Source organism: Chinchilla lanigera, unplaced genomic scaffold (genome assembly GCF_000276665.1).
Source record: "Chinchilla lanigera isolate Chin_1 unplaced genomic scaffold, ChiLan1.0 scaffold00061, whole genome shotgun sequence".
Classification (NCBI taxonomy): Eukaryota; Metazoa; Chordata; class Mammalia; order Rodentia; family Chinchillidae; genus Chinchilla; species Chinchilla lanigera.
In genome coordinates, this window is record NW_004955462.1 from 6,965,768 (window position 1) to 6,992,105 (window position 26,338).

At 38.3% G+C, this 26,338-nt stretch overlaps 1 protein-coding gene across 2 annotated transcripts in view; it reads left to right on the plus strand.

Annotated features, from left to right (window-relative positions):
* Prrx1 (paired related homeobox 1) overlaps window positions 1-25,966 on the plus strand; it is a 71,829-nt gene extending 45,863 nt beyond the window's left edge. The window contains exons 2-5 of one of the 2 annotated variants that reach the window (XM_005398173.2): window positions 7,655-7,830; window positions 13,385-13,566; window positions 17,457-17,528; window positions 22,696-22,786. In XM_005398173.2, the coding sequence (XP_005398230.1) occupies window positions 7,655-7,830; window positions 13,385-13,566; window positions 17,457-17,511 (413 nt within the window). In that variant the 3' untranslated portion in view covers window positions 17,512-17,528; window positions 22,696-22,786. Of the gene's footprint in view, window positions 1-7,654; window positions 7,831-13,384; window positions 13,567-17,456; window positions 17,529-22,695 lie in introns of both variants that reach the window. The other variant, XM_005398172.2, reaches the window with a different exon arrangement.
* The last annotated feature ends 372 nt before the right edge of the window (window positions 25,967-26,338 follow it).

Here is a 26,338-nt window from a genome sequence, read left to right on the forward strand (position 1 = left end):
AAGGAAGGAAGGAAGGAAGGAAGGAAGGAAGGAGAAGAAAGCTGAGGCTCGAAGTGAAGGATATTGTCTGAGGCTAGGGACATAGGTTATCCTAAGAACGTAAGTTATCCTAATTTCTAAGCTGATTTACTTTCTACTACTGTATTTCATTGTGTTCTTTCTCCCATTATAGTTAGTTAGATCCTCTCCTACTACAGTTACTTGGATCTGATAAGGATTCTTATTTTCTACTTTTTTGTATTGTGCAATGATTTTGAAAATGAATAAATTCTTCCATAGGGAATTCTGTGTGAAGTCAGAATTTTATATCTTTATCAAAGAGAAGGTATTCTATCCAATACTTCAACTCCTACCATAAGAATTTTAACATATAACTACTGGATGCTTAATTATTATTTTACATTTACTTGACATTGAGAAGAGTTTCCATTAAATACAAACACAAATGTTGTGCTCTGGAGTTATAGACTCTCAATCATGGGGAAATACCAGCACGGGAGAAGCCATTAACATAGCCACTAGAGTTCTGATGCAAGTTCTGATGCATGGGAGGACTTGCATATTAGGTATCTTCAGGGGTTCTGATCATTACTCCTTCGAGGAAAAGTATTTAGGTAGAGCAGATGAAGAGAGAAGAATTGGGTTAACACCTTCAGCTCCATGGAGATGTATTTCCCCTAGAGAAGTGAAAAGAAGTATATGAGGTGAAGAAGCCAAAGCCCTACAAATCACACCAACGAACTTCCTATCCTTTAGTGTTTTGCGTTTTCAAGAAAGGCTTGCTATAACTAGAGAGCCAAACTTTGAGCAGTGTCTGTGTAGAGCCACAGTAACTTCACAGAGAGACACTGCTTTGTCATGTTGGTCACCATCATTCAAAATGTTTGTGTAAATACCTTCTGAAGGCATTTTATTTTGCCCAGGAACACATTTGTCATTTCCCAGGTTACATTTAAGGTGTTTTGATGTGATATTCCAAGAGTTAGATGGATACCTGACTAAAAAACAAGCAAATCTATGCCAAGTTGAGAATAAAGGAAAAAAATGCACCCATCTAATTGCACCAAGTTGAGTCCTGGCAATTATAATGTGATGACACAGCACACAGTGAATAACAGCTGCACAGGCTGGTGTGTGTCTTGGCAGAGACCTGTCTTGCAGAGAAAGAGGACCGTGTAAGGACGATGCTGTTGAGAAGGCATGCGTGTGCTGCAGAGCTTGGCTTTGGTCATTGTGATGTGCTGAACTCCATTTACATAGCAACAAGCTTCCCAGTTAGTGACCTGTGTGCCATTTATTAGGGTATATATTGAAAGGATGCAGTACTAATTTCAGTTAAAACTAAGTGTAACCAAGGAAACGCAAATGAATGCCACAGCTGTATCTCGCTGCTTTTCATAGGCCTTGCAATAAAAGCTAAACAGTTTTTAGTGGCTTTTGCAATTATACTTCCTTTCAATTTTCCAAAGGTTATAGGGCCTGAACCACACAAATCCCATTAAAATAAGTGGCTGTTGTGCAATATAAGTTCCTTTGAAAACATTCTTCAATGCCCATAAAGTGATCAGTGGGCTGTGCTTAAGATCCGCTCGCCTGCCATGTTTTCAACCAAAAGGCAGATGACAGGCTTTGATGTGGTGGTTGGTTTCTGCTACTGAAGCTGGCATTTTATCTTCTTGCATCAGATTTATTCCCAAATTGATGTGACTCAGGCATAAGAAACACAGTTTTACTCTGATTTTATTCCTAAACTATATTTTTCCTGTACCTTTAAATTACGTCTGGCTGATTATTGATTTGGGATCACCAAGGTTTCTCTCACAGAATGCAGAGCAGAAGAGGGTCAGGGACTTCTGGAGTTAACTGAAGCCTGTGAGGAAGAATGGGAGGCTTTAATGAGTAAGGGTCTCCCTGTGGCCTGGTGTCTAGGCTGGAAGGTGTCACTTGTGCTTTTTTAAAAAAGGTTTATTTTAAAGAGAATAAACAATAATAAAAAAAATTACAAATGATACAGAATTTCAAAAAACAAGATGATAGGAATTCAACAATATATTGGTTGGTTGTTATATTGCATATTATTGTTTTCAAAGAAGTTGTTCAGATTACCAGATATAAGCATATAAAATTGGTCAAAAAATAAGTATTAACTGTTCCTTTTAATGATCCAATAGAAATTAGTAGTACAATTATCTTAGCTATCTTGTGTGTGTATATATATATATACACACATATATATGTATACATATATGTGTATATATATGTATATATATATTCCTCTTCCCTTTTTCTTTCTTTTCTCCTTTCCCTCTTCCCAATTGGTCTTTCCTTTGAGCGGTTCCTTTCCCTTTGATAGTATCTATTGTACCTTTCAGATTTTACATACTCTTTCAGGTTCTTCAACTAGGGAGACAGTATGATGTTTATACATGTAGGTCTGATTTATTTCACTTATGAGTATGGTCTCTAGTTGCATCCATTTACCTATAAAAGCTTTGAATTTGTCTTTTTTTATAGCTGAGTAATACTCCATTGTGCAAAAATGGCACATCTTTTTTATCCATTCCCTCAGTTGATGGGCATTTGGGTTGTTTCCAAGATTTAGCTATGACGAATTGTGCTGCTATACACATGGGTGCACATATATCACTGTGCTTTCAGTTCACTATGCTTTCAGTTCTTCGGGAAAAATACCCAGAAGGGAAATGGCTGGGTTGAATGGGCCATCTAATCCCAGCTTTTTAAGGAATCTCCTGTTCACCCTCCTTCCAGTGCAACTTCAGCACCTCCCTGGGAAGTACAGAGCAAGCCTAGCTGAGGGCCAAGGGCAGGACTGCTGCTGTCTTTGAGTCATATTTGAATGCACATGGGCATCCCACCCTGGGCTTACAGCCTCCCCTTGAGAAATGTTCCATGTGTATGCTAACATCCTGGTCCCCTGGAAACATTCTCTTTAACATCTCTTCCTGTTTCTTTACACTATTTTTTCATCCTGGAGCTGTTTTTCATTCAAGTGATACAAATGAAGGACCAATTCCCACATTTACAGAGCAGTAAGACTGCAAATCTTTCCCCCTCTTTAATTGTGAGGACCAATCTATCTGAAAAAGAAACACTGTAAAATGTTTATTTTTCCTCTACAGTTAAAATAAACCAAAGACAAAACTAAAGTGACATAATTATTTGCTTTGCATTATTAAAAAAATAATTCAAATTCAGAAGTTTACTCAGCCCTTTATGACTTTAGTGAAGCACTAAGGTCATAATATTCTGGGGCTGCTGCTATACTACAAAACTGTTCTAACTCTTCCAACTTTTGTTGTAACTTAATTTATCAAGGAAACTTCCTCCTTTCTGTTAAAATACCTGAATACATTAAGCTGACAAGAAATTTACACGGAAAGGATTGGACCATAATTTTAAAAAGTATTTGATAAGATAAACACACACATATATTGGAGAAGGGAGAGATCAGTGTGAACTGGAGTTATTAGCAAAGCTTGATAGAGCCGGCAAGGTTTGAGATGTGTCTTAGGAAACAGATTTTGAACTATATCTTAAAGTGGAAGAGAAGCATCGGATTTGTGGGGAGAAGGGGAAAGATGGGATACGCTATGGTACTAAAATAACTCCACACATACTTATGGAGGCTATTGAAAAGAAAATGCAGGAACATCTGGATCAGAATAGATATTCTCTATGAAGACTGATATACTTTTATTGGCTATTCTAGTGGGAACGACATGTGATATACATCAGTCTTCTCTCTTAGGTCCCCCTTATAATAGCTAGTATAGAAAAATCTGACTTTCCCATAAATATTTTCTGTGGGTAGTGGCTCCTATTTATGTTCCTGATTCTTTATTGCTTGTTTCTTATATGGCATGGATATCGTCATTTGCACTTAAGAATAAAATAGAATTAGGTATCCTGTCTTTTAACTCTGGCTAGAAGTCCCTTATTTTCATTGTTGAACAAGTCCGTTGTCCTTCTAGGTCTCATTTACTTCATCTACAAGATTAAAGGCTTGGATTAGACAATGTACTGGGCCCTGTTTAGTGCTAATATTTTATGACTCATGATTACAAGTAAACCTACATCTAGTCATAAGGCCATTTGCCCATTTTTACTAGAAAGGTGGCAAGAATTGCATACTTGCAGTTTATTTAAGCCCATTTAATTATAAAATCTGTATGTACTTTAGATGAAGTATTATGATTTTGATAAAAATGCATACATAATACATAGTTGTTCTGCAGCTTGGCAAATCCTAACCGAATTCAGAATACCAGTGGGTGGCATGCAGCCTAAGGTCTGATTGACATAGTGTTCTTGGACAACACACTTCAAAATCAAATGTTACTGTAGCTGTTTCAATAAGAATGATGTTCTTCCTGCAACGATAAAAGTACAGTTTTCTTTCTCTTGTGTTCAACTAGGGCCCAGAATCTGATAAATATGTTTATCACAGGCCTCTCAGATGCCCTGCATTAATGAACCTCCACAGTGTTTATGCTGCTGAAGATACTGAGCTGGGTCCTGTTCTTCTAAGCTCAAGAGGAAAAGAGGGAGTTCACAGTGTGTGATTAGTGAGCAAAGGCAGACCAGGCGGAGGGCTGCCGCTCAAGCTGTCTCTGTCGCCCACTCATTGTCTCTTTCCATTACACTTGTATTGTGAAGGACATTTGCCAGATCCAGACTCCTGGGACCCCTGTTATTTGAGTGTCTTCTCACCTTCTACATGATCTGCACTGATGTTTTCATTTGTTAAAGACAACAAGAATATTCACTGGGAAACTTTTTCTGGAACCGTTTCAGGTCATCATAGCTATTTATTCCCTGTCATAAACTATAATTCTCCATTTCCCTTATTCCCACATCAGGGGAGTTGGTGGTTTATGGACAGTCAGAAGAATTTGAATGAACAGTGAAAGATTTAAAAAAATTAGTAGGAGATTATGTAGCAGGTTGTAGTACTAAGAAAAGAATGTGAAATGTTCTTAGTCTTGATCATAGTTTCCCTGTCCAAGAAGAAACAGGCTTATAAAACAGCATAAGGGGGGCTGGGGATTTAGCTCAGCGGCAAAAGCGCCTGCCTGGCAAGCGCAAGGTCGTGAGTTCGGTTCCCGGTACCGGAGAAAAACCAAAAAAAAAAAAAAAAATAAAACAGCATAAGGGATTTAGAATTTGTGGTTATATCTGAAAAATAATTTTCTTTGAGAGAAGTGAACAAATCATGAGATTGGCTTAATAAGGGATTTCCTTTATATGATTATAAGTGATAGCCTGGGGTCCAAATGGTCTCAGCTGACAAAAATATGGAAGTTAAGGATTTCTTTTTGAAAATTCCTGTTTAGTGGGAACAAGAAATTCAGGTTATGGCACTGTCTTCAAAGCCTGGAAAGCCAGAGAAATCTAAAGTGCAAGAAATGAAGAACTGTAGATAAAAAAAGTTCAGAAAAGAGAACTGAAATAAGATAAATGCTTCCAAGCTTTTCAATAGGGTGGAAAATACGAATGCAAGGCAACTGCTAAAAGGTACTTGATCTGAGGTGTTTGAATTCTGGGATTCATATTATTGTAAACTATTTTGCTACTAGCTGAATAGTGGTGTGGGTTGGAATATTCTGGGCCTGGTGAGACTCCAGAAATCATTAAATTGGCTTCATTCTCAAGATGTGGCTGATGTGACATTCTCACCGAGAATGTGATAGGAGTGCCGCCAAAGCAGGGGTCCTAGGCGAGATACTAAATGTATGAAAAATCAAAGAGCTGATCAACTGAGCACAGCCACAAAACAGAGCGAATGACTGATAGCAGCTTCTTGGCTGGCAAAATGTATTGTTGAACAGAAACAGTATTCTAGGGACAGAAGTTTCATGTTTCCTGTGAAAACAAACCCAGCAGGCACTTACTGCATCTTGGTGGTTTAATTATCAAGAGCAAATATGCTGTTTCCCTCCTGAGCTCCCTGGGTGTTCTTGGTGTAGCAGTGCTGAGGAGGAAGGGGTCTTGAATAGAAAGACTCAGAGATCTCAGCTGCTGAGGACCCAGAGATCTGGCCTACAAGTTTCTGGATTTTTTTTTTTTTCATCTTCTTTTTTTGAGACAGGGTCCCAGGATGCAGTTCAGGCTGGCCTTGAGCTCACTTTGTAGCCCAGGCTGGTCTCGAACTCGCAAAAATTCTCCTGCCTCAGCCTCCCAAGTGCTGGGATTACAGGCATGCACCACCATACCCAGCAAGTTTTTGGATTTAAACTGCTGTGGATTTGAACCCACACATAAATCTAGAACAAGTTCGTATTTGTAATATTATAGCTAAGGTAGGTGTTGTTATTCTTAGGACATTCTGCTTTGTGTGAGTGGCTTTGTTGAGTGTGTTGTGTATTCATTTATGATCACAGAAGGTTAGGAAACTCTGAATACTGTATTAGAAATAAAAGCCTGACAGCTACTTTCTTTTGAATATGGAGCAAGAGCTCAAGTTCTCCTTTCCCCACATCCTCACTTCAACTCCTTATTATTTTGTTTGGTCTGGGCCTCTTTGGGGAGAAACTATTGGAAATGTAAGTTCAGTTCATCAGATCACCCCTCTGCTGTGTGCCTGGGCAGCTTGCTGCTGTAAATCTCTGCAAGCTACATGGGCTCTGGGGTGGCTCTGGCCTTCTGTGATGATTTGGTGATGGTGTTAGCACAGCTGGTATTCCACTCAGCCTCACAATCCATCACTCTTGTCTGGGGCAGGACAGGGGCATGTTGCTCTCTGACTGCCTGGCTGCCACGGACAGGCTGAATAATTAGCTTGCCAAAATGTCTTCAAGAGAACTCAGAGCAAATTAGGGGGGATCCTGACAGGTTAAAAACTTAGGGTTGTGATTCTCTAAAGTTCTCCTAAGTTGTCAGGACCCTAGAACTCAAGTTTGAGTGAAATTGTTTCAGAGATCTCAACATTTTGTTCCTTGTTCTTGAGTTCTTATAAGGGGAGTTTTAAGGTAATGTTAGCTTGAGTTGGTGGTGCTGTAACACTAGCCCTGATCTAAGCTGGAGGCTGCTTTAGCTACAGCAGGGACCTTTGAGTGAACACTGCTAGGAATCACTCACTGCCTCATAGAGAATGCCTGGTGAAACAGAAAACCTCTCATTTGGTTTGAGTATGGTTTCTTTGTTATAACCGTGCAGTGTTCACGAGTATATGTTGAGGAGAAGGAACCAGGAAATAGTTGGTCTGCTTTGTTGTAAAAGTACTCATGTGAACATAAAATTGTCTGAGATGTGTAAGGTATAAAACAATCTGCTCTCCTTCCTCCATTGCTACCAAAATCGAAATCCAGAGAACATATGCAGTACTATATTCTCCTTTAGCTCTTCTGACAGGGCAAGTCTCAAGAAGCATGTAAGTAATGTACCTCTGACAGTCAGTTCCAGTCTAGCTTTGTTTTTAGAAGCAACAATCATCAGAATTCCTGGGCATATGAATTCATGAGCATCAGTGTCAGTATCTGCTCAGGAGAAGGGACACTTGGCTATGGTACTTTGATAAAGTGGTGAGCTTCTTTAGATAGATGTGAGCAGCTATGAGTAATTGCAAAAAAAAAAAAAATGTGCTCAGTGGTACCTCTAAACTGAGTTGATTCCTTATTCACTTCTTCTACCCTAGATGATCAGTTGAACTCAGAGGAGAAAAAGAAGAGAAAACAACGCAGGAACAGGACAACATTCAACAGCAGCCAGCTACAGGCTTTGGAGCGTGTCTTTGAGCGGACACACTACCCTGATGCATTCGTGAGAGAAGACCTTGCCCGCCGGGTGAACCTCACTGAGGCCAGAGTGCAGGTAACTCATGCTGAGGGGCAGGCACCAGCATTTCCTTCAGAGAAGCACATTTCTGAAAACTTTAAAAATACCAGTTGTAGGTTTCAGGCTGGAGGTGGTATTAATGCAGGTTATACATGGTAAGGACAAGGACAGACTCATTTCTAATTGTACTTTGTGGGCTTCAAATTGTTTTAAAAATCAAATTGAATCTCTTTAGAGAGGCAGAACATTCCTTGCTCTACCTCCTCCTCATCAATTTTCCTCTTCTAGATTTATGTTTTACACTTCTCTCATCTGAGCGTTTCACCCAGCTCCCACTGTGAGATTGTGGTGAGCAAAGAGATTAACTTTTCCCGCCTCAGTCTTCAGGTCTAGCCTTTGGAGATGTGCACAACTTCCAGAAACTTGTGGTAGGCATAAATGATTGTCAACACCGGCAGAAGTGGGAGATGCATACTGAGAAACTCAGTTAGGAGCACATTCAAGCAGAAGACTGTATATCCTCAGAATGTCTGAGGTGAAAAAGGACAAAAACACATAAAATAAGAAGATAGAATGGCAGCCATCTCTAACATCCATGTCATGACACATCCACTGCAGGACAGATATCTAGAAGACAGTACAACCAGTGATTATGGGGAACCATGGTAGTGGTAAGAACACAGTAACTAACACTGTCTGAGTTCCTACGTGTCAAGTCACATTCTTCTCATAGTTAAACCATTTTCCTCACATCAATTCAATGTTTCGTCCTGTAGAAGAGGAAACAAGCACAGAAAGGTTAAAGTATTGACACAAATTCACATCCCTAGGAAGTGGTGGAAATAGGATTGGAATATAGATGTGCAGAAAACAATAGACTTTCAATGCACGAGAATCTGACTGTAGTTTTCACTGAATAGATCTTTTACTTCTTTTGTTAGACTGATTCCTAACTAAATGCTTTTTCAAGCAGTGCTGCTATCTTTACAGAAAGATCTGGCCTTCCATATCACCAGTGGTCAACTGCTGTTTTGATAAGGAGGGGGGTCAAATCTGTCTTGTCTTCCTAAAGAAAGCAATGTTTGTATATCTGTCAGTTGGAGTTTGAGGGATTTCTTTCTGCAAATGATAACCTGTAAACTGTTTGGGAATCCAAACACCCCAAGGGTCTTGACTACGGCAGGACTTAGGAGTCACAAGGTGCAGTTCACCATGAGGGACACTCATTGAGTTTAATAGGAAATCTGGAGGACCCTTCAGCCTGAAGAGGAAGTGTGACAGATGTTTCTCCATGGAAGAACATGGTGAAACCTAAAAATGTTCCCCAAGAGACAGGAAGAAAACTGCTAGTGACAAAAAGGGAAAGTTACCTGGGCCCCCTAGGGGGTGAGGAGGACGTGTAAGTCGGGTGGCAGCACCTGGAGCTCAGGCAGGAGATCCACAGGGACAGAGCTCAATCCTCCCCTCTCCACTCCATCACCAGGGCAGACAGCTGCATTTTACACCCTGCTCCTAAGCTTCTAAATCCATTGTGGTCTCCAGAAGTGCCCGTATCTCTTATCCCCAACCTCAGCCACAGTGCAGACATGCATAACTTCAGACCACTAGTAAGCCGAAGTGCTGTGAAGTACCACTTTTGCCAAGGTGGGTGGAAATCTGAAGAAGTGAAATGGTGGGAATTAAAAATATGAAAGAGTACTTTTTGGATACGGGGACTATCTTACCCCTATCATAAGATGTAAATGCTTTTATTTTATAATATATGTATATAAAATAATTTATTATATATAATATATATCTTTTGTCTTCTAATGCTAATAATTTTATTCTTACTGTGAATTTAGCAACGTTTTATTGTTTTCATTACTTTATAGTCTGATTTTTAAACAAAATTGATACACATATGCTTTAATTGGTTCATATACATCCTTAATACCCAAAGTTTTTCATCATGTCTAATAAAATACTGCTTTCTTTTAAGTACTGCTTTAAAGTACTGCTTTCTTTTAAGTAGACTTCTAAAATTCTCCCTATTTTTAATCCAATTGTAAGTGGACATTGAACTCATTTAATAATGATAGTTCTTTATCTCCAATGTTATTTTCATCTTTTTTACTTTATGGAAAAAAGGTAAAACAACATTTCATAACAAAATAATAGAATGACCATAGTTAGTACATTGCATGCTGTTATCTTTAAAGTAATTTCTCAGAGTACAAGATATGGGCATAAAAATTTCTCCACTCAGTATTAGCACAAACCTTTGCTTTTTTTCTGTACTGAGAATCAAACAAGGATTTTGTGTTTGTCAGGCAGTCCCTGTGCCACTGAGCTATCTCCCCAGCCCCAAACCTTCCTTTTCAATGACTAAAAGACACTAATAAGGTAACTGACCTGCATTTTTCCCCTTGTCCCTTCCTTCCTTTTCTCCTCCCCCATCTTAGTTCAATTTTCATTTTGAATAATTTCTTCCCATTTCATAATATCTATTATACACTTTAGACCTTGTTTACTTTTTCAATTTCTCACTCCAGGGAGACAATGCAATGTTTACACATGTGAATCGGAGTTATTTCACTTATGAGTATGGTCTCAAGTTGCATCCTTTTACCTCTAAAAGTCTCAAGTTTATCATTCTTTATGGCTGATATTTTTATACTCCATTGTATAAAAATCCCACTTCTTTTTTATCTGTTCCTCAGTTGATGGGCATTTGAGTAGTTTCCAAGATTTAGCTAGGATAAATTTTGCTGATATAAACATGGGTGCACATATATCACTGTGGTATGATGTTTTTAATTCTTCTGGGAAGATACCCAGAAGGGGTAAAATTTTATGTATATGTACCATACATTATATATTGGTATGCTTACTATCTAATAAATAGCAATATAATATAATAAATTACATATAATAGAGTAATTATATGTAATTGTAAATAAATATTATACTAAAATATATGTAATGAAACTATTTTTTCTTCCCCCTTTCCCACCATGCTATGTACTAATGGCTTTTGGTACTGTGGACATCGGGTTTTTTTTGTTTTATTCTTTTCTTGCTTTTTAAATTAAATTTATTGGTACAATGAGATACACATAATAATCATATTATCTTAGGGAATTTGTACCTGTACATGATATACTTTGACTCCTCTTTTTTTTCCATCCCTTCCCCTCCCTTCAATCCCTCTTTGTAAGTGCATAGGATAAAATTATCCCTCCATGATGTTATTCTTCATCCATGCAGTCCTAGGCTTTCCGAGTCTGAACCAATCCATTCTGGGTCTGGGGATCTTTATATTTAAAGTATTTAGCAACATATGTATTATACTGAGTTATTTCTGTGCTAAACTCTCCTGCTAGATGATAAAGACCTCTTGGGTGGTGCCAAGGCTTTGCAAGATTCATTTTCCTCCATTCTCTCCCCTTTTCTTTCCTGAAATACTTATTGAGAACCTATTTTGATTTGCTGGGGGCAAATAAGACATAAGCCCTCTCTTTAAGGATATTATGTCTGGAGCAGAGAAGGCAGATGTGTAAAACATAAAGTTGTGATGTGTAAGATGATTCTTATATGAAAGTAACATTCAAGAATCAATGATACAGTAGAGAAAGAATGGGGCTATCTGCCTAGGGAAAAGGAGATAGAGTTTTTATTAAGCAGTTCTTCTGGGCCAGCTCTCCTAACTATCCTGTGAATATCATTATCTCAGTTGATGGAGCAGCAAAGGAAAATAAAAATTAAATACATATCCAAAGATAAATCTTTAAAATAGTATAGCCAGTGTTTTCACCCAATTCTGTTAGACCTTAAACTCATGTTCCTTCCAGTACAACACTCTACAAAGACTGTGATGTTAAAGTCAAATCTTGAAAATACAAGAGAAAGAATGTTAGAGACAGAAGGAGCATCTGGTGTAATTCTATGTAGGTGGAAAATAACTGAATCCATTTTGGTAGACTTCAGGCAGACTTGAATCCAGGGTGGCAGATCAGTAGTGTGGCTCTTTGCTGGACAGAGTTAACTCCTGAATTGCCTTTTGTTCTATTGTAAGATGTTTTCATTTTATTCTCTAATGGGAAGCCAGTAGATGATATCAAGCAGGACACTGATGTAATTATATTTATTTTTAAAAATGATAACTCTAATCAGAATGTGACAAAAAGAGCTGGGGTCTGGGAAACCAGGTCAGAGACCTCCAGAGTCACTCAGGTCCTTAGTGCTGCCTGACTGTGTTGGGACAATGATCTCACGCCACACTGCAAAATTTCCTTCTCTGATGCACCTTTTTGTACGTTCCTATAATTGCCCCTAGCGTATTTGTTTTGCATATTTTCAAATGTACATGTCCTCCTTTAATAAACTGTGTGCTTCTTAAAAGCAGATAATAAATCTTTCTCATCTCTCTTCCCAACATGTAGACACATTGGACACTCTAGTTTCTGAATGAGTAAATGAGTGGATAAAATGTCACTGTAGTCCAGAAGAGCTGTATATTCATAAGTTGGACATCCTTGAGTTAAGGAACTCAGCCATTTATTATGTGAACTTCAACAACTTACTCTCATTGAACCTGTTTCCTCACTTCTCAAATAGAAATAATAAAACCTGATAAATGGAATTGCCATGATAACTATAAATAATGTATGTCATATGCCTATATAAATGCCTAACCCTTGTGGCCCTTAATGAGTGGTAAGTTCCTTATTAGCTGTGGTCAATGCTCTTTGTGCTACTCATCTCCCACCAGCCCTACAAATAAGTGTAGTCTAGTCAACTTCTGACCAGTAACATCTGCATTTCTTTGCCAGTAGCTTCTTTCTAGAACTTCAAAAGACTTCCCCACCTAGGTTTGGCATGTCCAAAGCACTGAGCATTTGTTGCTCCCATACTCCCCTCATGGTGTTTAATAAACCTCTCAAATAAATTATTTTCTTCTTAAGACCTGTCAGAGGGTCCACTTCTGGGGAGATGGAGGTGTTTCTTTAAATATTATGAAAGATAAAGTTTTCCTTTTGTAATTCTTTTTTTTTTTTTTTGGTACCAGTAATTGAACTCAGGACCTTGCGCTTGCCAGGCAGGTGCTTATGCCGTTGAGCTATACCCTGGCCCAAGTTTGCACATTTTGAAGTTTTGCAAAAATTTTCAGAAAAATCACTGAGTCTCTTAGGAGAAGTCTAATGAGAGTTATCTTTTACTTGATTACAATTACACTGGAGATTTTAACCCATGTTTTGTTGTCCTATGGATTCATTACAGACCCTGCCTCTGAATCTTAATTACTGAAAATATTTCAGTCTTTTTTTTTTTTTTTTGTGGTGCTTAAGATTGAACCCAGGGTTTCATGCACACGCTGTACCACTGAGCTACAGCCTTGGCCCCATGCAGTCAACCCTTAAGAGCTCTTTAGCAGGGCCCACTAGGAAGGGATGATGACATATTTCTATTATTCTAGGAAGAATTCCATACTACCTTGTATCCTTCTTGGAAAGATATTACATAGTAAAATCAACCAGAATTTCATTCTTGTAACCTCTCTCTGTTTTCCTCTCTCCTTATGCCCTTCTCCCCTCCCAATGATCTTCAGGTGTGGTTTCAGAATCGAAGAGCCAAGTTCCGCAGGAATGAGAGAGCCATGCTGGCCAATAAAAACGCTTCCCTCCTCAAATCCTACTCAGGAGACGTGACTGCCGTGGAGCAGCCCATCGTACCTCGTCCTGCTCCCAGGCCTACCGATTATCTCTCCTGGGGCACGGCCTCTCCGTACAGGTGAATGACTGGCTCACTCTCCCTCGCTCTGCTTCCACATGCTCCTCAGCGGTCAGCCACACTCGAAGCTGCTCCTGCAGCTGGCTGATAACTTCCTACTGGGTAAACTTCTGCAGAGACACTCAACTTGTTGACATTCCCACATTTTCACAGGAGATTCCTAGTTGCCCCAGGAGCAGGGTTTGGGGCAGAAGAGAGAGGGGCAGGCCATCAGCAATCTCCTCTTCGACTCAGGAACTCTTGCAAAGGTTTCAAAGATGAGCAAGAATCCCAAAGAAAAGATCATTTAATAATATCTGTGCCCAGTGTCCCTCTTGCAAGCATTCCAGGATAAAACTACCCCACTTCCAAATTTAAGATAGATTTGTCTTAAGATGCTCAAGTAGGGAAATGACAATTAAGGCTCTAAGTATAGTATCAAAGGTAAACTTCATGGTAAAATTGATTTTTAATAAAAACAAATAGAAAGAAGGCAGGGCAAAGAGAAGAAGGCAGAGAAAGGGAAGGAAAAAGTGGCAGAGAGAAAAAAAAAGAAAACCCAAGTCTATTCTGGTCATTTTCAGTTCTTTGTTCATAGGTGAAGATTTCTTATAATCCCAAGTGCCTTCGTATTCTGTTGATAACTCTTGTCTACCTTCAGATTACTTTGGGGGTCCGTCTGTGTGTGTCTCTGTGTGTGCATGTGTGTGTGTGTATCTTTTAAACAAAAATGTATAATTTACACTAAACTTTTATATAAAAAGTGAAATGTTTTGAAGAAGCAAACAATAGAGTAGTATTTCAATCACATGGAGAGATTGTTAATCTCCACTTATTATTCTATTCAGAAAACACAAGTTGACACCATTATGAAAGGTGAGATGTGGGCTCAACAAGTTGTGATTGCTCCAAAGTGCCTTTCTTTAAATTTATCACTGAGTTCTCTAGGAAAACCACTCACGGCCACAGGCTCTTTCTGGATGATTTCACTGGAAGAAGTATTCACAAGTTCATTTATTATGCTTTTGCTTACCTTTTTTATTAAGGTTTATTATTTCATGAACAAGTTTTAAATTAATCACAGGATATTATATCCTAGCTGACACTGAACCTTGGTGTGAAAAAGTACATTTGTGAAATGCAAATACTTAAAAGTTGGTACTTCTGATTAAAGCCCAAAGCTTCACCTAAATGTTCTTTCTGTTCCAAATCAGTTCTTGAGAGAAACATCATAAATGAATTAGGAAATTCCTGTCATATTCCTTGCTGTGAAGTTAGCCTGAATTATCTTTGGTCTTGGTATCTACAGATGTCATGAATACTACAAGAAAGTCCTATTCTGGAGCTACTTTGCCATCAGCCTTGTTCATTTTGAAAGATTAGTTTTATATGTATGTCCTAGTTAATGCTTTAAAGATTAGTTGACCTCTTCTTCCGTAGGATTTGCTGAAAACACATTCTGCAGCCCATTGTGAAGTTGTATATTCTTTCATTCTTTTAAAATGTAGAAGAGGGGCTGGGGATTTAGCTCAGCGGCAAAAGCGCCTGCCTGGCAAGCGCAAGGTCGTGAGTTCGGTTCCCGGTACCGGAGAAAAACCAACTAAAATGTAGAAGACTTCTTTGTTTCTCTCACAAATACCAGTAGTCCAGAAACTCATTGAATGGCTAATGAAATGGATATAGTTAAAAGCCTGATGCTTCAAGATCTCTTGTTTGAATTTGCTCAGAACTAGAAAGCAATACTTCTTTACCTGCTTGGTACTCCTTAGGAACCTCTCATAGCAGCTGTAAACTATGCAGACGGCTGCCACATGGTCCTTACAGTAGAAGGCTGAGCACAGCATACTGCACAAAAGGGCATGAAGTCCTTCCTGAATTGGTATCAGGTCATATAACCTGACCAAAGCAGAAGCCCAGCCTCCATGCCACACCATACGTATTTCATATATGGCATTTAAGTGAAATTATTAACATGGCAATCTATGTGTGCCTTTTTTGGGAAATATTCTATTTGAATTGAAAAGATTATATAGAAATTTTAGATAATTTTTTAAAAATGTCCATGATTCCACATCTTGACATAGTTTGTTCATTTTTGAAACTAGAATTCCATATTTTATATAAGTTTAGCCTTAGTGTATATATTATTTTGTATTCTGCTCTTTTCACTTAAAATCATATAACCTATTACATTTTACTTATTTTATGGTATGCTTATATATCACTTCTCTTAGATACAGACTTTGTAAAAACTAATTAAAGCAATATCATAGAAACTGTTTATATTCTGTATTAAGAATAAATTAATCTCTAAATACAAGTAGATAAGTCATGGTTTAAATTGGTAATTTAATCAATAATATTTTTGACCCAGTCTTGACTCAAGTGCTTATATTTTGGTTAATTGCTGAAAGTGACAAAACATTCTTCTGTTATGTACAGGTTTTTTTCTATGTTTAGAATCAAATACATTATGATGTCACCCTTTGAAGAGTGCTAGGAAGTCTAACTATTGTTAAGGAAATATATAAGTAAAAAAAGGAAATGATACACCTTCTGTGTTGTGGAAAATTAAGATGCTATTCCTGTTGGTACTATAATGTCAAGTTAGTTACTTCACATGTAACCTTCATTAAAAGGCATTTCTCTTGATTAACCCTTGGAACACTGCTGTGTGATAGCTCTATCCTTGCTCCTGTTCCAAAGAAGAGAAGACTGAACACTTGCACAACTTTAAATCTTCAGCAAGTAAAATGAGAACTAGTTCTTGTGATCACGTTTCTGTCCAACATATTTGGTCACATGACCATATTTTCATTCCAATTAAATATTCCATTTTGTTGGAGTTAGTCAACACTGTAAGATTGGAAAGCTATCTCAGCATCACTCTTTGATTCAAGGTGTATCGCCTATTAGTGATGAATGCCTGAGAACTACATTCTGGGCATGTGGACGTCCCACTGGGATGACTGGTGTGTGTGGCTTGGTCATGCAACCCAGGGAGAGCGATTAGGCAGTCTGTCAGACAGGACAGTTTTCTGACTTTCTCAGCTTTTCCCTGGAAGATGGAAACAAAAGCACACAGCAGTTATTTGTGTATATTAAGACTTATGAGCTGGGAAATAGCCAACACATTTTTTTCTGGGTGTCTTACATTCAGACACATTTTACACTGGATAACTTGTCATTCAAATTGTGACACTTTTGAAAGTACAAGGGGAGTGATATTAATAATTATATTAGGACAACAGGTATAAGCCAGGACTGTCCCCAACAAACTGGGACATACAGTTCACTCTAATTATAGCATGTCATGACCTCCTTCATTCTCTTGAACGTCTTGCAGATGATGACGTCAGGCAAACAGCTGAGTAGCCAGAGAAGTAAAACATTTCCTAATAGGGACATTACTGTCCTACCAGGTGTCTTCTTTACTTACCTGTAGCTAGTTGAAGGAAGATTGCTTTTGGGGTACAGACCCATTGCTCAGCCCTGAATGATTTTCCTGAAGCAGATTGGGAGAATGAAGCACACACATCCCTGAAATTATTGAGACTCACTAATCTTTTAGTGCTTTGTCTTTTGGGTAGCAGTTACTAAACAAGCTTTGGACTTCTGACTATTATTTGAGAAGTAGCCCAGAAATCTTTCCCCAGTCACCTCTCTTCCTGAGGGAGGTGGATAGCCAATGGCCTGGCTCTACAATGTTAGTCTTCAGTGCTGTTTCCAGAGGGAGAGCTGGACTTAAAAGAAAACCGGTGACAAGCGAAAGAGACGCTGACTGTCCTTGTCCAGTGTCCCTCCCTCCCTCTTCCTCCTCCTCCCCTCTTGATTTGGTCATGGTCATGGTGCTGCCTGACATCTGGTGAACGCATTTGGCTCATTTCTCCCTTTCACACTTTCAAAAATAGATCCTCGTCCCTCCCAAGATGTTGTTTACACGAGGGGCTTCATAACGGATTCTAACGGAAGACACTGAAAAGGTAACTTGTCAGATGGGGAGAAGGGTGGCTGCTGGGGGTAGGGATTAAGGGGGAATTCATTATGTTTAAGAAAGGGGGGCTGAAGTCCTAGAAATGTAAGCAGTGAGGTAAAATACTGGAAGAAGCCAGACCTACAAGAAAATGTGTTCATAAAATTAAGTAGTGTGAGTCAAGTGCGCTCCTGAATGATGGCGGCACATGGTATCACCTGGGGCCACGTAAAGGCCCACAGTGATTCACAAGGTCTAGGGTGGGCTTCTTTCCAAGGTGATGCTAAACCTGTTCACACTCAGTACACCCACTGAACAGTGAGGTTTTCAGTGCCTGGAGGGTATGAGGCAGGGACTAGAACAGTGTTCTTCTCCTTGTGCCCATTGCTTCTCAGCCTAGTCAGATCTTTGATTTGTGTACTCTGTTTCTAAAATTGAGTTCACAATGGTTTCTCTGTGACGTATCTCACAAGAGTGTTTGGAGCCCAAAGGTAAGCAATGTGCATTTAAAAAGAGAAATACAAGCTTTTGTGGCAATAAGTTTTGTGTCAAGAGGTTTTGTATATACGAAACACTTTTGGAAAGAAGAGTTAAATATTGCAGAAAAATTGCAAAAGTGTAGTGAAAGCGTGAATATGGTCCAAGTGTACAAGACTCAAGTAAGTATTAAAAATTAACTTTGGAAGTTTTAAAACAAAAGCTACAAATGATTATTTCAGTTACTCAAGATCACTTCCGCAATGATTCATGACATCTCCCTTTAAAACAAATTTTCACTAGCAAAACTGGTATTGAATTTTCTTGGACAAAGCAAGTGTTCCTCCATTGCTCTTGCACTGACTAAAGAGCACACCAAAGCGATGGACTCCAACTCTTGCACATACAGCAGTGTAATGTAGCCTTCAAAAAAAGCCTGAGTGGGTGAAACCCCTATACTCAGGAAGACCCACAGACTTACTGGGATGACAGATTTATCTTTTGGGTGAAATTTTAAAGAGCTTGTCATCATTTGTTCAAAAGGGACACGTAGAAAATAGCATTAAAATTGAAAATTGAGCCAAGGGTGTTCTTTCTCAAACTGTCCTCAATTGTTTGTGATTTATAGTATTCACACTATGCATGACCTGAAAGGAGAGGGGCAGATATCCTTATGTTTCCTGGCTTTCAAATCATACCATGAATAGTAGTTTCTGAACTAACTTAGTGTGTGGCATTTATTTTAACACATTTTCCCCTCACTACAACCTCTCCGAGTAGGTTGGATTGACTGTAAATGATTTGTCCCCAGTGAAAACAGCACTTCCACTCTTTGGGTGGGGTCAACATTCTGCTGTCTGTGGCTGGGCCGCGTCTGCTAGGAATCTCCAAATAAGGAGATGGAGTGATTTCAAGCTTACTTAAACTCTGGGGAAGTCCCAGGGCACACTTGCTGACTCAGCAGACACAGCACACACATTTTTTTTTTTTCATCTCTAATGTCTCAATGCACTTTATGTAAATTCTTGGTCACAGATACAGGAACTTTACTAAAAATTAAATATAAAACGGTGCATTAGCCAACTCTATAAACTGAATCCCAGGACTCAGCTCATATCTGCACCCTGCTGACAGGAAAACATAGCTCCTACTCAGAAGACAGGGTCCCCAGGTAGGATCTCTGGTTGTTGTTAAGCAGGCTTTTGGCTATATTGTTCTATATTTAACCTACATAAATCACTTAGTTTTAGTCTTATATATCCCCAAAAGTTTAATCCTGAATTGGAAGAAGTGGTCATTTTACATGGTCCGAATGGTCCCATAAATAGATTGGAAACAGCTAATTGCCCTTGTAGATTTCTGTCTTATAGCAAGACACTCTCAGGCTCGCTTTCTTTTCCCAAAACAGAACTTGAGAAGTTTCCGTGATGTAGTAAGCAGGTGGTCATGAACATTTTCTCAGGTTGGCAGCCATTTAATGCTCCCTGGTATGTGTTGTCATTTTAAGAAGCAAGTCCTTATCATCTTCTAATGCCAGGATTAAAGCATGATTAAGCTTCTCTGACAGGGCCCCCTCATTAATTATATCTTTTCTGACCTGTAACATGCTGCTGGCATGTCCAGGGACTGCCCACTGCTTGCCTGTATGGCACATTTAGCTCAAGTTGCAAAACTGGACCCTTATCAAACTACTGGAGGAAAATAAAGATAATTTTTTAGTATGTGTACAAAATATCATTAAAATCACTTTTTGTAGTTTTATATATTCTTGACATTTTCTAAGAGGCAGCAAATTAAGATGGCCTCTGTTCTTCTACATATTAAGGCCATGAAATGCTATAATAAGTCAGATAAATTTATAAGTCAGACAAATTTTTTGAGAGTTTGTAAGCAAATCAAGTGAAATTTTCCAAGTACATCAAGTGAAAATGGTGTCATCTATGGAGCATTTAGGAAACTGCAAAATTCATTCATTTATATCAACTGCTTTCTTATCCTCACATCCCACTAAGTTGAGAGGTTCGCAAAGAACGCTGTCACAGACTTACTATAGTACTACCATGATGTTCATGTACCATCACTACCCCACAATTGGACAAGGGCGCTGTTCCCTACCATGGAAGTGCAGACTGTCATGTAAGTGAAAAATGTCTTGGAGATTATCCAATCTTCTGTGCAACATATGATCCTAATTCCCATTTATTTGTTTTTGAGTAAGAAAATATATTTATTCAAATATTACTGTCTGGTCTGCATTAAAGAGAAAAACTCCGTATTTCTGAGGAATGTGTTACCATAGTTAAGTCCCCAGGCTAGATTATCTGATGAGACAGTCAGTAGAATGAATGGTATCTTGTAGCATGAATGGTGTCTTGTAGACAACACTGTAAGCACATATAGCAGACACTTCTGGAAAACAGTAACAAGAAACTCAGTAAACGAAAATCCTTTGCTAAGGATGTGGAACACATCTTTGGTTATCAGAGAAAGGGTGAGATTCTGTTAAATACAACCTTGCTCACCCAGAATCTCAAAAAATGGGAAAAAATATCTCTCAAGAAATTAGGCCAAGTACTTAAAAGCACAATATACCATGACAGTCTACATCTTATCACCAGAGAAGTTTTTCCCAGGGTTCTGTCATGAAATTTTATCCATCCATTCAATTTTATTCTCAGTCACAGTGCTTGCCTGGCAAGTGCAAGGTCTTGAGTTCAATTCCTGATACCAAAAAATAAAAATAAAAATCAGTTCTAATCAATTAATATGGGTACCTCATAATTCCAGCTTGCCTTCTGTGTGTTTAAAATGGTAATAGTTGTGTACTATCTTTAGGGTTTAATTCTCTCACAGACACCTGGTTGAGAAGTTAATTTGCTCGATCTTATAATAATCAATGATTTAGGGGCTGGGGATTTAGCTCAGCAGCACAGTGCCTGCCTGGCAAGCACGAGGTCATGAGTTTGATTCCTGATACTGGAAAAAAAAACCAAAAAAAAAAATCAGTGACTCAGATCCATTTATTAAACACCATCCACGTTCTTAGTATTAGTTCTTTGCATCCTGATACAGCCTAGAAATATCTCAACTGTAGGCTTTATGGATGCATATATTTTTACTAGTCTTGAATGGAAGCATATAATTCATCTAGGAACTTGGTGATATGTATGTGAGTTTTGAAAATACTGTAAATATCAGTTCTTGGTGCACTCTAAAAAATCAAAAACATTTCCTACATCAATGAGTTGCCTGATCCTTTATCTCACTCCTATTTTAAACCTGCCTTTACCGTGAGATCTTCTGCTCCTGCCTTCCTGGAGCCACACACACACATACACACCCCCTTTACTCATACAGTTACCCACACATTTACACCAATGCTCTAAGACTTTTAAATATATGTATTTCTGGAAAGACTAGGTGATCTGGACCTAATTATATTTAATTTTCCTGAGCTAATTGCTAGTAACTGAGCTGAAATATGTTATTATGAATCTAATCATGTGGTATCCAGATAACTATCCATGATACAGCCTCTCTATTTGTAGACTAGCTTTAGTTTTCTCTTTCTGATCTTGTCACTTGATCCCCAGAACCACAAACTGTTGCATGGCTGACAAAATTCCATTGGAATGATGACAAGAGAGAAGTACATGTCATTCCATTTTCAAGTCTGTCTCATTCCAGCCCTCAGTTCAAAGAGATTTTGCGAATCTTACAAACAACTAGAAACATTTCCATTTAGTTCAAATGAGCCTCCTTTTAACTCTTTAATATAAAGTAAAATATAATGTTCATCCAAGTCCAGAGTCTACAACCCCATTTCTTTTTCCTTTGAAAAAGTCTCCTGGATCAATGAACAGAAACCTATCAATGATACATCTCTGCTCAGTGTTTTTTCTAAGTATTAATTTTAATTTCTGATAATGAAAAACAACTTCAGGTTTTTCTGAGCAATAAGGACAGTGAAAAACATTTAATTCTGAGGTCAAGAGGGTGAGACTTGGACCTCTGATAGTTTATTTAGGAAATTTTAACTTTTTGAAAATAACTGACCCAAAAGGCAATGTGTGCTTCCAAAGTACTTTTCAAGAGAAATTAGAAAATTAAGGTTGATTGATAAGAATGTCTTAATTTGGCAACGCTTTGCACTATCAACTGGTGAATCAAGAATGGCAGAGAAGTTATATTGGTTATTTTTAACTGATTTCCCAAGCATATTATTCATTGTGGTATTTATTTAAGGTCAGCTTCCAGAAATGCAGAAGTAAAATCCTCTTTAGTTTATCAACTGTTTGCTTTTCTTCTTTACTTACAGGCTGTGTTATGTAGGCAGAAAGAGAGATTCAGTGCCATGCTAGTCAGCTGATGAACTACCTCTATTCAACTTGAGCAAACTGCTTCTCTCACCCCAGAAATAAACCATTACTCACTGTGCTCAACACAGCAAATACCTCTTCTCTTGCTGTCTCATAGTTCACTGCTTTCCCCTGCCCTACGAAACATGGCCACCATTTGGCTTCCCCAAATGCATTAGAGTAATGGAAAGCTGGAGCCATCAGAGACCCTGAAGGGCATCTTGTCCAGTCCCTTGCCCCTGCCTGCCTGCTTCCTGAGAGTACATCCATCTGGGGCACTGACTCACAGCTTTGTGAAACTAATGCCTGTTATTCTCCCTGCTTTCTCCTTTGTCCCTACAGCGCCATGGCTACTTATTCTGCCACATGTGCCAACAATAGCCCTGCACAGGGTGTCAACATGGCCAACAGCATTGCCAACCTGAGACTGAAGGCCAAGGAATATAGTTTACAGAGGAACCAGGTGCCAACAGTCAACTGAGGAAAAACAATAATTAAACAGGCCTAAGAAGAAATCAAAAACCATAAGACACCTATCCTGCTCTGTCATTTCTTCCTCCGCTGGAAAAAAAAGTAAATCAAACAAACAAAACAGAAACAAAATAGTGGGACCATGGCAGAAAAAAGCAGGAGAGGAGCAAAATGAAAATTAGTTAAGAAATGTTCCTCCTCCCTCTGGATACCACCACCATTTGTGTCTGTATGTGTTTATTTTGTTTTTCCTTCTATTCATGCTTTGCTTAATATACTCTAAGCTTCTTCAGTTAGGTTCAGCCCACTCATCCCATAATTGTATGAGGCTTTCAGAAAATCTTCAGCAGCCAAAGAAATCACATATATATTCTGAACGAATACCTGTAGTCTGCCCATCAAACTGTTTGGACCCCAGTGCCTTACTCTGTCATCTTCCCAGTTCTCTTTAGGTGCATTTGAAAAGCCAAAATCTGTTTGAAGAATGTGTGCCCATTATAATTCCCTTTCTCATTTCCATGTCTGTTGGACATGGTAAGGTTTTTCATCAGCTACTGGAAAATAAGAATTATGTATAACTTCTGGTCACTAGCTTGTGGATCAGTGTGATTGGCTGTCTTGTTAATTCTAAGCTCTAGATCTATGCTCTAGATATAAGTTATGGATTTAAACTTTGAGCTATCTATTATTATATCACCATCAACACCCCTCCTAATCCCCGTTCAATTGGCCATCTTAGAGATACTAGTTGTCTTTGAACAATTTGCTGTCACAGGTTCTTTGCTTGAGGAAATGTTTTTCACTTGAGAGGGAAAGAAATTTCACTAGGAAAACAAAGACTGGATTTTCAAAGGCATAAGCTACATCTTTTTGGTGCCTTAAGAGTAATCAGATGCACACTTATATATATACTGCATGTATTTATATATTTTATATATATATATATAATATTGCAAGCTTGAATTTGCAGAATCTCAAACACTACAAAAAGCAACTTTCACTCCATCACTACTATTCTTATCTTGACAGTGATAAAATGTTAATTAGATATCTTGCTGCTTTTGGTATTCTACACAAAATTTTCACTAAGGCCACAGAGCAATTATCAGGGCAGTCATTTGAGGCCCTTTTCACACTGGGGCTTTGAAAGGAGTTCAAAAGTATTAGAGACTATAAAGATGTTTTGAATTTGGAGCCTGAGCTCTGGTGGAATGCTGATACATTCTACTCTATCATGGGAATTACATTTAGAGGAGAGAAATATGTTTAGTACCCTGCTTTCTCTTCACTCACTAGAAATATGAAAGATAAAAACAAATGTGGAATACACAAAGAGTTGTCTAAATTCTAAAATTTTTAAAGGCAACTGTGGAATTTTATTTTTCAGTATTTGGAAATAAAGCTTAGCATCTAGGACTGGGATCCAGGACTGATATTTCTTTATTTCTATCTCTTTATTCCCAGCCATACATTTGTAACTTGCCAGGTAGACTTGACCAAACCATTACCATGCAGTGCCTCAGTATGCATATTTATAAAGTGGGTTGGACAATACTTACCTACCTCACAGGGGTGTTGTGAGGCTTTATTCATTTGCTCCTCCATTCTTTCCTGCATTCTTGGTATGTCCAGCACTTTGGCCATGGGATGAAAGGATCTCTAAAAATGTACAGTGTTGATGGAATCATATGGTACCTGGCTGCCTTGTTTCTGGCAAGGAAATGCTACCTTGCTGTACATACTTATAACCTTGTATTTGGAAAGGAGAAATAGGTCTATTTTTCAGATATCTCAAAAGTCACAACATTTGACCAAAGAGTAATTTAAGACACACAGAATAGACATATTTTTAACTTATATTCTTATCCTGACCAACTTGGTTCTAAATGTTTAGTTACCAGTGATTAAAAAGGTGTAGATTGATTTTGGCCAAGTGTACCAACTTTGTACTGTAAGTTACAGCCAAGGAATTTAGGGCACAAAAATGCACTTTTAGCACACATTTGCATTTCCTTTGGTGTATCAGATTGAGTTGAGTGATTTTTCAGTCAAATAGCCACCATGTGAAAATGTATTTCAAGTATTGAGTTTTTATTTCTTCTAGTAGTGTGAAGGAATCTCATTTCATGTATTTTGCTTTCAACAACTGATTCCCTCTTCTTGTAACACACTAGTAAAACATTTCTTAGGAAAGGTTCATGTAGATTGGGTGAACAGCACATGTTACTTGCTTCTAAGGAGTCTTTCAATACTATATTTTGTCCCATTAATTGCTGTGGACCATTAAGTTTCAAAGGAACAGTATGTCCTTACAAACTGAGATATTCTTTCATTTGGGAAGTGAGTGTAATCCCACAGATTGCTGACTTTGGGGGGTGTGAAGTTGGAGGAGCGTAGCTAAAAGAGAACTTGTATTATAGGAAATGAATAGAAATCACACACGAAAAGGTTTTGCTAAGAAGGGGATAATATTAGAAGAGAATTTTACAAGGGGAGAATCTAAGAAGAGAATCATAGAGTTGGAGAGACACCCATTTCCATGGCCAACAGAAAAGCTTTAGCCCATAAACGTGAACAGTTGGGGAAATCATGGAGTTTTATCCAATGTCTTGGGTAAGAAGTGCCTGGGAATTGCATAGAGTAACCATTACGAGTCAGTCATATGGATGTTCATTGTTGGTTAATTAATTCCATAAACATCTATTATTTGAGCACTTGGTCAGATAGTATACATGTAGTGGCAGCATTCAGTTTTGTTCATTTATTATTGATTTTTTTAAAGTACAACTTTGATATGTGATTTGGAGGACCAGCATTCTGGCTTTTGAGCCAGTTGTCAGAGGAGAGTCTCAGTGCCACCAACTTTGGGGCATACCTCTGTTCCATCATTCACCCAGATGCAAATGAGGAACTCTCTGTGTCCCCAGTCCCTCCTCAAGGAAGATGCTGATTTGTAGGATACTTGGTAGGTTAAGTTAAACCAGAAGAAGTGACCTAATAAAAAAGGGAATGACATAATGATATAAAGGTCTCATAAGAAATGTAATATGTAAATTATATCTTGCTTTATGATGTAAAATACATTGTTTGCGCTAGAATAGAAATGATTCCTTTTCAATAAAATGAAAGAAGGATGCTATAATGTCTTTTGTTATGTACATTGGTGTCTGCTGATTTTTTCTCTTTAAATTTCAAAACACAGATTTACTAGGATCCAATATTACATAGAGAATAATGAAGCAAAAAATATATATATAAACAAGAGACCTTTTCATCAGAATATGATATTTCTTATAAAAGGAAAATAATCTATTGTTCTTCAAAAACAAAAACAATGATGGTGTCTTGGTTACTTTTTTCTTGTTGGCTGAGACAAGGTGCCTGACACCCCAAATTAAGGAAATAAAGGTTTATTTAGCTCACAGTTTGTAGAGGTTTCAGTCTGTAATCATCTGGCCTCAAGGCAGGGTGGCCTGGCTCAGGGTCAACAGTTCAAGGTGACAGAAGACAGCAA